The sequence below is a fragment of the Thermobia domestica genome, chromosome 10, assembly GCF_964235325.1.
Source record: "Thermobia domestica chromosome 10, izTheDome1.hap1.1, whole genome shotgun sequence".
Taxonomy (NCBI): domain Eukaryota; kingdom Metazoa; phylum Arthropoda; class Insecta; order Zygentoma; family Lepismatidae; genus Thermobia; species Thermobia domestica.
The window spans coordinates 108,282,589-108,295,623 of record NC_137463.1 but is presented as its reverse complement, the minus strand read 5'-3'; the positions used below and the strand labels follow the sequence as shown (position 1 = coordinate 108,295,623).

Sequence of the window (13,035 nt, the reverse complement as noted above, 5' to 3'; positions counted from 1 at the left end):
TACACTTCTGCCACAACCGTACCTAATAAGAATCGTTGCTTACTGAAACAAACTAACCTAACATAATTTATTTTATAGGAAATATCAAAATTATAGTAATATCAAACGATATATGTTCTAGCGCCATAAATTCATTTTTTTGGATTTTCTCGAGAGCTATGCATGAGAATTTGCCCTTAAGCTTTTCATTTTTTTAGTCAGTTTGATGTGATCTATCAATTAATAGATGTCTGAACTTTGAATAAAAATTAAAGTTTAAAAGAATCATAATTTGGGTTTAAATCTCTTTAACCGTGTCGTGTGTCACTTTCCCCTTGTACTTCTCTTAAATTCTCAAGTGGAGATAAAAAAAAAGCCCGAACGAAACTTCGGTAATTATTCGGTGTTTGTACCGAATTTCGAAATTTTATTGTTATTGTAACCATTTCGAGTTCGAGGTCTCTGTTTGGGTGAACATTTATTTGTAACCACTCCGTGTAATCTGGTCGCTGTTCGTGTTTCGTGGTCCTACCAGTAAGTATTTTCCTGATACTTGAATTTACCTGGACAGGAAGATGAAGGACCTCTCCAAGAAGGATTACAAATTGTTTCCAAATCGCTCGTCGGTCTCAATGATGAGATGAGCATTAGGCGCCGAGAGGTTCGGGTGTCTCGTCTCGAAAACCTCACGGACGATCAGACGGTCATCCAGACCATAACGCACACAAATATCACTCATACAAACAACGAAAACACACTGGATTAAATAACACTATACTTATTTATTAGAACACTATTATATTAAAAAAATAGCGAAGAGGAATGAACACAACACTGAACACTGAATATGTATAATAATTTTCGTCACTGAAATCACACTTTGCCCTTTTAAGGCAATGTAGCCCTTTATATATATATGATATTATAATTCAGATTTCACTACAAATGCTTCTCCCACACCATTGACGCACTTGGGGGATTAGCACTGGGGAAAAGTTGTTGGGACAATCTCACGTGGAATCCAGTGGCTGCGCCAAACAATCCTGAAGCGTAAAGATGAGTTTTCAGCAAATTAAAAGGAGAAAGTAGAATGCTGATGTTGGAGGGCGCGTGTATAACTTTTTAAACGCACAAGGTTTGTGAACCTGGGACTTCACTAATTGGGGGCTAGCCGTAAGAAAACGTCCTTCACCGGCTAATAGCTTGTGCCCCTTAACACAAATTAATACTTGATTCCCAACGCAACGTGCGTGGTGGATGCATACAGTACCCGAGTCAAACTCCCTGAGCACCAAAGCTCAAGGTACGGGCTGCAACAGTCGACTGCAGAGTGTTGGCAATTAATTAAGAAAACCACTCAGTTAAATCACCTGTATCCACATACAAACAGAATACGGAAAATAATTTATGTTAATTTTAGTCAACTGCCTTCAATGTACGAGACACTGCGATAACTCTGGCGTGAGAAAGTACAGATAACGAACTGCAAAACAACGCAATTGGTGCCACTATGGTCACTTGAATACCTGTTCGGTCTGGTCTGCTCTAATCTATTGCAATGTTTCATAAGCGATTAAAGAAAACACTTAATTCAGTTCCCAATAACTATAGAATATATACTGTGCATATAATAAGTCAGGGAGAAACACTGAAATGGTTCGTCACTAACTGAAATGTTCCCACCAAAAGCAATGTTTTAAATATATATATGAAGAAGCGATGAAAGACTTCTTTGTCCAGTTGTGTGGGAAAGAAGCAATTCCCACCGAAGAAAGAACTTATATGCGTCGCAGAATAAAGTACAAATCGAAAATAATAATCACTGTCTTTACGAAATATACAGTGTGTCCACAAAAAAATATTTCTATAACCTGGTGGCGGTTATATTATAACTAACAGGGTTGGGTTATTTAGAACAGCCTCTAAATAGCTTACGCTTATATTTAGAGTAGGAGTACGTAAACCCAATTGGAAACGGGATGCGAAGTGTCAACCCCGAGTGGTTAGGCAAAATTAATGTGCTAAAGTAGTGTCACAATGTAAATCTTGATGAGAGTAATCTTTACTGAGTTCAGTGTTAAGAAGTGGCATAGTTATTGTTTAGCATAAATTTTTATGTTTACAAAAAGGTTTATTTTTCTCGAATTTCTCAAACTATGCATGGGGATTTACACACTCAAGTAACTTTGTTGAACTCAGTGAGATGTATCGATTGATAAATGTCTTTCTTTTATGTGCTAATCATATTTTAGAATTTACAATATTCATAATTTATATAATATTTAATGTTTAAAATAGAAATTCTAATTATGTGTATATTTTTTTTTTGTTTTGTGTTAAAGGTATACTGGGCCGGAGCTCTCCATCTGTATACTCCACTTCCTTTTAAACCAGGCCAAGGAGGATTTGGTGATTTATTTAGGACACATTTCTTTGTCAATGCTGGGAACATTGGTAGCTTCGCATTTAGTAAGTACAAAAGTTATTCATTCGTGATTCTTCTTAACGGCAATAATAATAATTAAAAAAAAAAAAAAAAACCTACTTGGACTGTCCTCGTATAAGAAATATTGATAAAAATCACTTTTATTTCCCCCCAGCATCTTCTGATTATTAGTAATACACTATTTCCGTAGTATTTTATCTTAGTATCATTGGGAGAGTAAAGATATTGAGAAAAAGTTAAAAATGAAGATAGAAAGTATCAACATACATGAATAAAAGCATGCCTCCAGTTAGTCCCGAATGCAGCACATAGACTGTTTCATATTAAGACTCCACACTTCCATGATCTTGGCACTTAAGGGAAGTGATGAGATCAACAGCTACGTCTATCTCGCTTTTACAGTCTCCGTTCCTTGGTTTTCCCAGGTACCGATTTGTCAGGTGCTTGTGAAGCCATGAATCACATTGAACGAGGTGGAATAAGAGAATAATTTCATCGGGGATCGAACTCGGGCCATCCCGTTAGTTAGAAAGTATATCGACTACGGCATCGTGAGTCCATTAAAAATACAATGATAATAAACATCGTAATACTTACTGTGCACAATAAACACTTCAAAAGTAAAATTTTGAAACCCTGTCTTTTCATTTCGTTTTATATTGTTCGTTATACAATGCAAGTATTATAAAATGAATGGGGTTTTCTCTTAAACCGTTCAAGGTATCGAAAGTTCCCATGATTTCAAAGCTGAATATATAGTATATCGAGAAATTAGGAGATTTATTTTATTTTCTAATTTGATGAGTATTTAGATCTATCTGTTCTACATGTGCAAAAGTATTATTTTCTTAAAATTAGTTGTAATATACTTTTTTCTGCTATAACCACCATCATGAAATAGGCGTGCCTGAATAATAATGTTTTTCTCATATATGTTTGCGATTATTTGACTACTGGAGACACAGTATTCACTCAGCTAACACATTCAACAGACTCATTAAGATGTGTTCTTTTCATGTGATGATCTCAAACACACTTGATACTCCGTACGCGGCATGTACTTCCTTGCTTAGTTGATAATATTAAGTTGGTGCAAATTATATGTTCGCCCCGGTGGTCATTTCCTAAGGCCAGAAAGATGAGAACTACAATACTTGGTTAATTAACATAGTCCAACCATACAGTTTTGTCATCGCTCAGCCAACGATTGGATTCCATGGCAAAAGAAGTCTGGAGTCTGCGAAGAAGTAATCAACTACAAACTTCATCCTTCCCCCTGCCCAGTCATCAAGGAAGGTTCTCTTCCAATAAATGATTGAAATACCGGAAGAGATAGCGCTCAGTGGAAAAAAATCGAAGGAATACGGTGAGTGATGATGAATTTAATCCTCCAATTCGTGGAGAGCGTTCATAGTCTTTTGCGCCACAGCACTATCGTGCAACATGAGGATACCATATCTGTTGACAATTGCTGGACGTATGCGGACAAGTTTGCGGTGTATTTAGTGGAATTCAGCGCTGTAACGATATGCATTGATGGTTTCACCTTGTCTGAGATACTTCGAGGGCGTTCCTGAGTAGCTCATCCGAACATGATCTTGGTCTGTTCCCATGAGGTTCATTTTACAATGCTGTATCACTGGAACTAAATTTGACAAACCAGCAGCGAATAGTACGTTCATTCGTCAACGCTCTGTTAATGTTTTAGCGGCTTGCTATGTAGAATGTCCCAGTTCAATTCGTAAAGAAAAACCACTTACAGTTGTGTGTGTTTCATGGTACACTTTCATGCCACCCTGTTCAACAACGCATTTTCTCCTGACTGTGTGGGTACCCCTGCTTGTTTGCTGACCATGTAGTCACTCGTATCACATCAAAGCTCAGGTTAGTCCATCCCTGTGTTATGTTGCTGAGGTGAGTTTCCCACCAGGAGTCACAACAGACATCTCTTCGTTAGATCATTTTAGTTTTGAAAAATTGTAAAATAAAATGGTAACATTTCCTTAGTACATACACTGGTATTATTGTAATTCTTTCCAATATTGTGTGTCTTTCGTTCGCATCTTTTCATGTTAAGGAATTTATCCTTTACGCTATATATCGGAAACGTCTCTTTAGTTTCCTTTCCATGCCTATATATCATCAAAATGTAGAGAAAAGAATTCTGAGATACTAATGTCGCTTAAATATAGTCTTTTTCCTATAAATGTAATTTAAGTCCATTTGTTTCATTTTAGCTGACGACTTTCCACAGAACTTGAACATGATGGTTCAAAATTTGCGATTGTCACTGGGAATAGGCTTGGCTTTTAAATTCAACAAAATAGCAAGAGTGGAGTTAAATTATTGCTTTCCCATAAAGAAGCAGAAAGGAGATCAAGATAATCCAGGAGTGCAGTTTGGTATTGGAGTTATGTTTTTGTAGAAAAGAGAGGTTAGTTTTCCTTGAAATGTTACTAGTCTTCTGTAGAATTTGTGAAAATAAAATTGTTATAATTTTATATTTATATATTTTTCTTTAATAAGCATATGTAAGAAATTTATCCTTCTCTAGACTTTCCTTGTAAATTAAAATGACTGTTTTAACTCTTTTAGAATTTCCACTTTTTATGGTAAATTTTAGACTTTCACTCAAACAGCTACTGCTTCCTTACTGTTTATCGTAGGATCATGGTTCATACTCTTTTTAATAAGGATAAAGCTACTTTCCAATGGTACCGCTCGCTTGTCCGTATTATACACCAGAAACGGAAAAAACGGATAAACCGGGAGATTCTGCTTTAAAAAAAAAAAAAAAAAAAAAATCGAAATTTTTGCCCCCTCTGGCCCTGGCCTGGGATCACGTAGGGATCTGATTTTTTTTTTTTTAAAAAATATGTTGTTATGTACAATCATGTTCAAAATTATTGTCGCAGGTCTATAAATATGTTTTAGGAATATAATTTGATAACGAATTCGCCCGGTATTTCTTATAATGTTAGTATGTGTATAATCGGCAAAAGACATGTATGTGGCAAATTTCATGTCAAAAGAGCAGTAAATAAGAACAATAAAACGAAAATAAAACTTCCTTGTCCATTTAGCAACATTTTGTTTTATTCATTCTAATTTTCGTATTTATAATTCTTTTCCTATGAAATTTACCACAAATATACATTTCCCGATTATACACATAGTACCAGTATTAAAAGTACCTTGCAAAATCATTATCAAATTATATTCTTACAAGAAGACAGTTATAGATATGCGACAATCATTTTGGACATGAGTGTATATAATACGTGTACAAAATTTCAATCTTGTATCTTGAAAACTAAGGTCGGGAGAAATTTTCGAAAGTCTGAAGGTGACCCATTTATATATATATATATATAGATAGATAGATAGATAGATAAACACTTCAAAAGAGTACTGTGTCATTAATATTTAATCTCGAGTCATGGTTCAAATGCCATTTTTTTCAGTATAACGAGCCCTTTCCAACGATACCACTCACATGTCCATATCATACAATTGAACTGGAAAATTCGGGGAAAACCTGGATTTTTTTTTTAATCCCGCCAAAACACTTTACCCTTCGGGCCCGGCCCAGGGTTCACGTAGGGATCTGATTTTAAAATAATTACACTGTTATGTACATAATACGTGTGCAAAATTTCCAATCTTGTATCTTAAAAATAAAGGGCGGAAAAAATGTTGAAAGTCTGACTTTAGGCCCTATGCATATATATATATATATATATATATATATATATATACACACTGTATATATACGTATTATAGAATTTCACTGCATCATTACTATTTAGCCTAGAGTCATGGTTCAAACCCATTTTCTTCAGTATAACGAATCCTTTTCAACAGTACCACTCACATGTCCGTACCATTCACCAGAATCAGAAAAATCGGGGAAAAACCGGAATTTTTTCTGAAAAAATCACCCCCTCGGAACACTTGCGTCCCTCGGTCCCGGCTCCGGTTTCACATAGGATCTCAAAAGAAGTTGAAAAATACTCAAAGGTACACACAATCCGTATGCCAAGTTTCAATCTGATATCTTGAAAACTAAAGGCGTGAAAAATTTTTGAAATTTGCCTTAAGAAAAAGAAAACAAAAGTAACGCCCCTTCGTTCCCACTGGGCGCCAAGTTGAACATCCGGTTCCGAAACGCATCTGTGGTGTTTTTTGGTCCTAATAAGGAAAGCAGCTGTATATACGTAATACCAAGTCGTATATATGGTATAAACTAAAATTAGACATAGATGAAGTTATTTGAGAAAAAAGAATCCTGAAATGAATATTTGAACCCAAGAAGAACGGAAATGGGGAATGACGGAAACTTAATAACAAGGAACTGCATTATTTATACCGTTGACCAAATATTATTAGAGTCATCAAGTCTAGAAGTTTCAAGTGGAGGGGTCATGTAGCCAGAGTGGGAGAAAGTAGGAACGCTTTCAAAGTACTAACTGGAAATCCAATCGGAAAACGTCCATTAGGAACACCTAGACGCAGATGGGAGAATCTTTTGTGAACGCGGCGTTGAACCTCTGGGTTCCATAGACTATAGAGAGAGTTAGTTATATATGGTATAAATAATTATTATGCAGAATAATTGCTGATAGATGCTACATAGCTCATATCTGAATAGTCTTTCCTTATATCACGAATTTCTGTACTTCATTCAGACAGTTTCTGTGCTCTCTGACATTTCTATCGATGAGATCTAAAGTGGACACATGATTTAAACTGATTCCTCCTTTCCTGTCTGTGGAACCTTTCTAACCGAAGAGTAGATAATCTCACTTCTCAGAACTATAACAAAATTTGCTGCTTGGAAACCATGTTCTGAACAGTTTATCAGCCCATCACTAATTTTAATTGTTTATCATTTCTGAAAATAAAATGAAATGTTTAACAAATAAAACACAGTTCTGACCAGAGCAGAATGAAATATATTAAAAACTATACTTACAATGTTTTACAGTTTCAAGGACCTAACGTCCTCTTCATCAGACACAAACATCAGACAGTGTGTTTGTCTCTGATGAAGAGGACGTTAGGTCCTTGAAACTGTAACACATTGTAAGTATAGTTTTTAATATATTTCATTCTGCTCTGGTCAGAATTGTGTTTTATTTGTTACTCTACTTATCCAGAGCCATGGAGTTTGTTCATTATGAAATGTTTAATTGTTGTCCTACCGTTATGCCCTTTAGGCTGAAGGAGACAGATCATTGATTAACGTAAATGATTATGAAAGTAAATTTTTAATACTTTCTCATCGGGAATTGATCCCGGGACCACACGCACCAAGGTAATAGCGCTAGTCACTAGGCCAACGGGGAGGACCCGTCGTTCCTGTTAATAAAAATGTAATGTAATCTCAGTTAATTATTAATTATTTTCTATATATATATCTGGATTCACAATTTAAATGCTAACTGTGGTAAATGCATTATATGTAAGGCGCATAACAAAGAAGTCTGTTTCTTTAGTAATTCTATAGCTTCTAAAAAAGTAATTGTGCACACTAGATAATGGTGCAGTATGTGTATTAGATTAGCCTCTATAACGGAGTTAATTTGAGTAAGTGCTTGCGAAAGATACATGAGTGAAAAAACATTATCTTAGCAATGGGCACTTTATACCAACCAACGTTTTTACAGAACTATGATGAAATTATAAAGTTCATTATTCTTTACATTTTTATTACAAATTTAGGAGAAAACACGTAGTATTAACGTATAATGTTAGTGAGATAGACAACATTATATATAAAATATGTCACGGTCAATTCGATAATTATACAGGTATTTCGAGGTTCAAGCCGCTGTAAAAAGAGCGTTAAATCAATGTGAAAACTATATAATCGGGCCATCGATATGAAATACTTTCATTATCTTCTTAATTAAAGGTTCCCTAATTTTATTTAAAGTGCTTTGCTCTGTATTTAATTGAAAGTTTTGACTTTCAGTAGATAATAAATCGTGAGTTGGGGACGCGGCACAAGTTTTAAACGGTACAAGACCTAAACTGTATTGAATCTTACATACTCTAATTCTAAACGGCAGAAGTCCTGAAATCAACTATGGTAATGCTGATAACCGTCCTCCAATTACGTATCATTACTATTTAAAGCAAAAAACAGCGTTCCTGTCATTGGCTAGTGATGACTTCATAACCTTGAAAGCACTCGAGTGTTGCCACTTCTAGTAAACAAAGCCATATGCACAATATTTTCCCAATTGGCTGACTTCATACAAACAATACATATTTATATTTATTTATTTATTTAAATTTCAAATTTTACGTGTGGAGAACATCTGAGAACAGCAAAAATGCAACACTTTGTCATATTCTACAACATTAATTTAACACCATAATATAGTAAAAGAAAGAAATAATTATAAACTTTGTAACTAGAATTGATAGTAAGATAAACTGTGAGAATGCAATTTATGTCAATTTCAGTCTTAATATTATATAAAAATTAAGGGCGGCACGAATAATTCCATTTATGTTTCGCGCACGAGCGCGGTAACTCTCTGATAAACAATTGCTTCGAAATATGGAGATCTTATGTCTACACTCGGCTTTGATCATTGTTAATAAACTTTCTGATAATTTCATAAGATAAATGCTATGAAAATACATGTATTTAATATAGGGCTTTTTTTTTTTTTAATCCTCTCCTTTATGTTGACGAAGAAAAATTAAACCTGACTCCAAGTTATTATTGAATAATACATTTTGATGTTCCAGCCAACTGGTTATTTCCGCCTTTCAGGAACCGGCTGTCGGAGGTCTGTTTACTTGTGTGCAGTGGTACATAGCATTATCAAATATGATAATTTATTAAAGAAGAGAATATCATTATTACTCTTAAATTTCCAAGTCCACAACTTCCGTTCAACAGACAAAGGAAGTCCAGCAGGCTGTAATAATTAGTATGTTACAATAAGATAAATAAGAGAGGGGGGGAAAAAAATAAAGACTACGATGAAAATACCCAACGGAAATTGGATATCCAAATTTCCTACATTGTATTTGATGATAGTTATTTAAAGGGGAATTGATTCCCTCCACATTTACTATATTTTGTATTTTATTTAATAAAGGGAATTGGTTACTCCAAAATTCCCATATGGTATATTGACATTTATTGAAGATTAAAAAGCAAAGAATGACAATTCGATAGTCCCAACGATCACATTAGCTTACATTAAGGCACCATCCATCTTTTATCTTCGTATTTTTGTATCAATATCTCTACACGTTAGTTTTTCATTTTTATAACTTAAGTTATATTTTATTCAACATATTTATTCCAAAAGTATTTTTTATTTTTAAATAATGGAATTGATTTTGTATCCTTTAATTTTTGAGACACTTTATTGTAAGTTTGGTTCTGATTGGGTGAAATTTTGCGTATACAGTATGTGTAACGCACGCTCACCCTATCCACGACAATAGTACTATATTTGTGATAAATGGAGTAACGTATTTTAAATTTCTAATTCAGAGGAAAACGTTTAACTATCTAAAAAGTAGTAAAAATGTATATAGGAAAATACTATGTTATGGTAATAACTATTAAATTCTAATAGAAGTTTTAAATAACTAGGATAGTCATTTGCATATTCACACTCCCTTTCTCGTGAGTTCTTTTTTTATAATCACATACCCTATGACACTTTGGCAGTGCCATAAGAAATCAGTGCAAAAATTTTAACTTTTTTAAATAAACCTCGTATGGAAAAATTCCAAGGAATTTTTCCTTCGCAAATGCACGTACATATCTGTTTGTATGTGAGAACTAGTGGCTGCGATAAAAGCGCTTTAGACTCATTTGGTAAAAAAGAAAGGGAAATCTCCTCATAGTGCATCCCAATGGACAACATAATAGTTAATTTTAGTTATTGCGTGAGTTGGTCGCGTTACGAGTTGAAAAGAGATGCTGAAAACTAGCAAGAAAAGTCAGTCGATTTTAATCTAGTTGACGCTAAATAAGAAGCAAACCTAATTGTTAGTAAAAATTAATTAATTCTCAGTTTTAACGCAAAGAACAAATCTTACAATATGAATTGCAACAACATACTCGTTTTATTAGTAAAATAAATAAATAAATAATAAAAAATAAAGTTGTGGCGTGTGATAGGAAGATGTTTTACTAGTGTAAAAGTTTAAGGAATCCTTCTGGCGTTGAAAAAAGAAAGAAGCGTCACAATAATGAAAGAACTTAAGGGCAGAGAAGAAAAAGGCAGGCAATGTTTCTCTAAAATTTTGGATCAGGTACAAATGTAATATTTAGTTCCAAAGAGGGTTACGCCCGTGTGTGATTTTGCATGAGGTGTGCATTGGGTTGATTTAGTAGGCAATAACATTGCTTGATTTATTTGCTGTTGTCTTGCCATTACTGTGGTTCTTAAATTTTCAACATGTCTAGAAACGAAAACTTAAATTTGCAGACATCGCTTCAAGCAATAAATAATTTATTATTAAATGTAGAAAATATTAACGCAGAATTATAGGTCGACAGAGCGGTGAGCGGGTCGTGGCCACAAGTGAAACTAACATCAAAACATCCCTTTCCAGCAGGTTTACCAATTACAGAATGTTTCAATAATCTGCATCCCAAGTAAAATACCGTTCACATATTTTTGTTTTGATCGAAGGTCGTGTGAAAAGTACGAGAATTTTGAAATATTATTCAATACATTATTAATTTAATAATGTTGTGCTATATTATTTAATACTGTTTTTAGAGGAAATTTGATAAATTTAGTCGGATAACTGGTAATTGATGGACCATTGGACTTTTCGCCAGTAACATTGATTTATAGTCCGTAGTTCGCGGACCAATAGTTCTTACTACTAATAGACGAATCAAGGATTTGAACCCGAGATTTCAGCGTTTTTGAAACCAAAATGCTAAATGTAAACTTACCAAGTACACATACCGAGTTAAAAAATAAATAAATAAATAAATAATAATAATAATAATAATAATAATAATAATAATAATAATAATAATAACTCCATACCAATTACGGACACTAATGAGAATGATATATCTACACAGAGTTCACTAAGATCACACGACCCCTTCTGTTTCACTCGTGTAGTTTCACACTCTGTCACTAGTATGACAATTGTGCAAACTGATTGATCGTACTGGAATTTCGAATGTTTTCACGAAAAATATGACAAGGAGTTGTCAGATGTTTCTAGTTCACCGAAATCTGCGGGGTGCATGCATTAAACCTCACGACCTGAACATTCCTTTTAACCTCTGCTTCATGTCTTATCTACCCCAAATATCTCCTTTGTTTCCGGTAAAGAACCAGAAAGAAAAGCGAAATCAGTTGGCATAGTAAAATTTGAGAGGTTTACAGAAATGATACGCTGCAGTATAACATTACACTTGCGTTGGACAGAAGCATTTTTCGTACGCTGCTTATTATAAAGAAATTAATTCCAATTTATTATGGCAACTTACAGCTAGCGGCGTAATAAATTCTTACGATGACCTTGGCGAGAAATATTCGCGGATCCCTGGGGAAGAAAAGTTTGTAATGCCTCCGTTTTTTCAAATAGCAAATAATAATAACAAATTTTCGAAATCAATTAATCTCAGCGATGTTATCAGTGCTAAACAAATAACAGATTTGTTTGCTTTCGATATTGCAGTGTCAAAGCTCACTGCCTGTCACCTATGTAAGTGGCCTAATATTACAAGAATAGATGATAAGTTTGTTTCAAGCCACCATTATGTAATGCTTTATGTAAACAAATCCGAATTCATAATTGTTTGTATTTAGGTTCTTTTACTTTGTGAGTCCTCGAAAAGCGTGAGGCCCTGGGTCATCACCCACCGATTGCGACGCCACTGACACAACAAATGCATCAAACTATTAAATAAAAATAAGAATAATAAATTATTTTTTTATTTTCAAATGGTCATGCCGTGTTGTTTAATATTAGAAGCAAGCACTAGTTTTTATTAGTTCTGAAATAATAATTATTTCTGTTGTTCGTATGCCTATCTTTTAAGAAAGATAAGATACCGAGCACGAACAACATGTATTATCATCTATTGATACTGCCTCTCCCTCTCGACTACTTTCTGGTTTTGTCTCTAGCTCGTTTAGTTTCCTAATGCTTTAAGCCGTTGGCAATTCTGTAAATGTACCTTTTTTTACGATGTACAAAGCGACACTAGCAGCCTCAGGATAAGAGAGACAGCGCTTGGTGGCACAGTACATATAAAAGTCTGAACAGAATTTGGATAAATTTAATACGAAGTTGAGTTTAAAAAAAAAATGATGTAATGGAGGAAAGATTAAAGTTAGTTGAAAAAAGTTGCAAAAAATCCAATGCGGAGTTAAGTAAAAAACTCGATGCGATGGATGAAAAATTAAAATTAGTCGAGGAAAATTTCAATAAATCTAACGCAAAATTTTACACTAGGCTAGAAAAAATTACAGAAGAACATGAATTAGGTTTTGTTAGTAACAAAGTTACGGAAGAGTTAGATATTTTGCGTTCCGATTTCGAAGACAAATTACTTGTTGAAGTAAGCAAGATTAAATGCGCTTTTAAAGAAA

The 13,035-nt window shown here is 34.1% G+C and overlaps 1 protein-coding gene across 1 annotated transcript in view; it reads left to right on the top strand.

Annotated features, from left to right (window-relative positions):
- Positions 1-13,035, top strand: part of LOC145662643 (sorting and assembly machinery component 50 homolog) — a 67,801-nt gene that overhangs the window by 41,787 nt on the left and 12,979 nt on the right. The window contains exons 9-10 of the mRNA XM_081728424.1: positions 2,322-2,448; positions 4,663-4,859. Coding sequence (XP_081584550.1) covers positions 2,322-2,448; positions 4,663-4,850 — 315 coding nt within the window. The 3' untranslated portion in view covers positions 4,851-4,859. The remainder of the gene's footprint in view (positions 1-2,321; positions 2,449-4,662; positions 4,860-13,035) is intronic.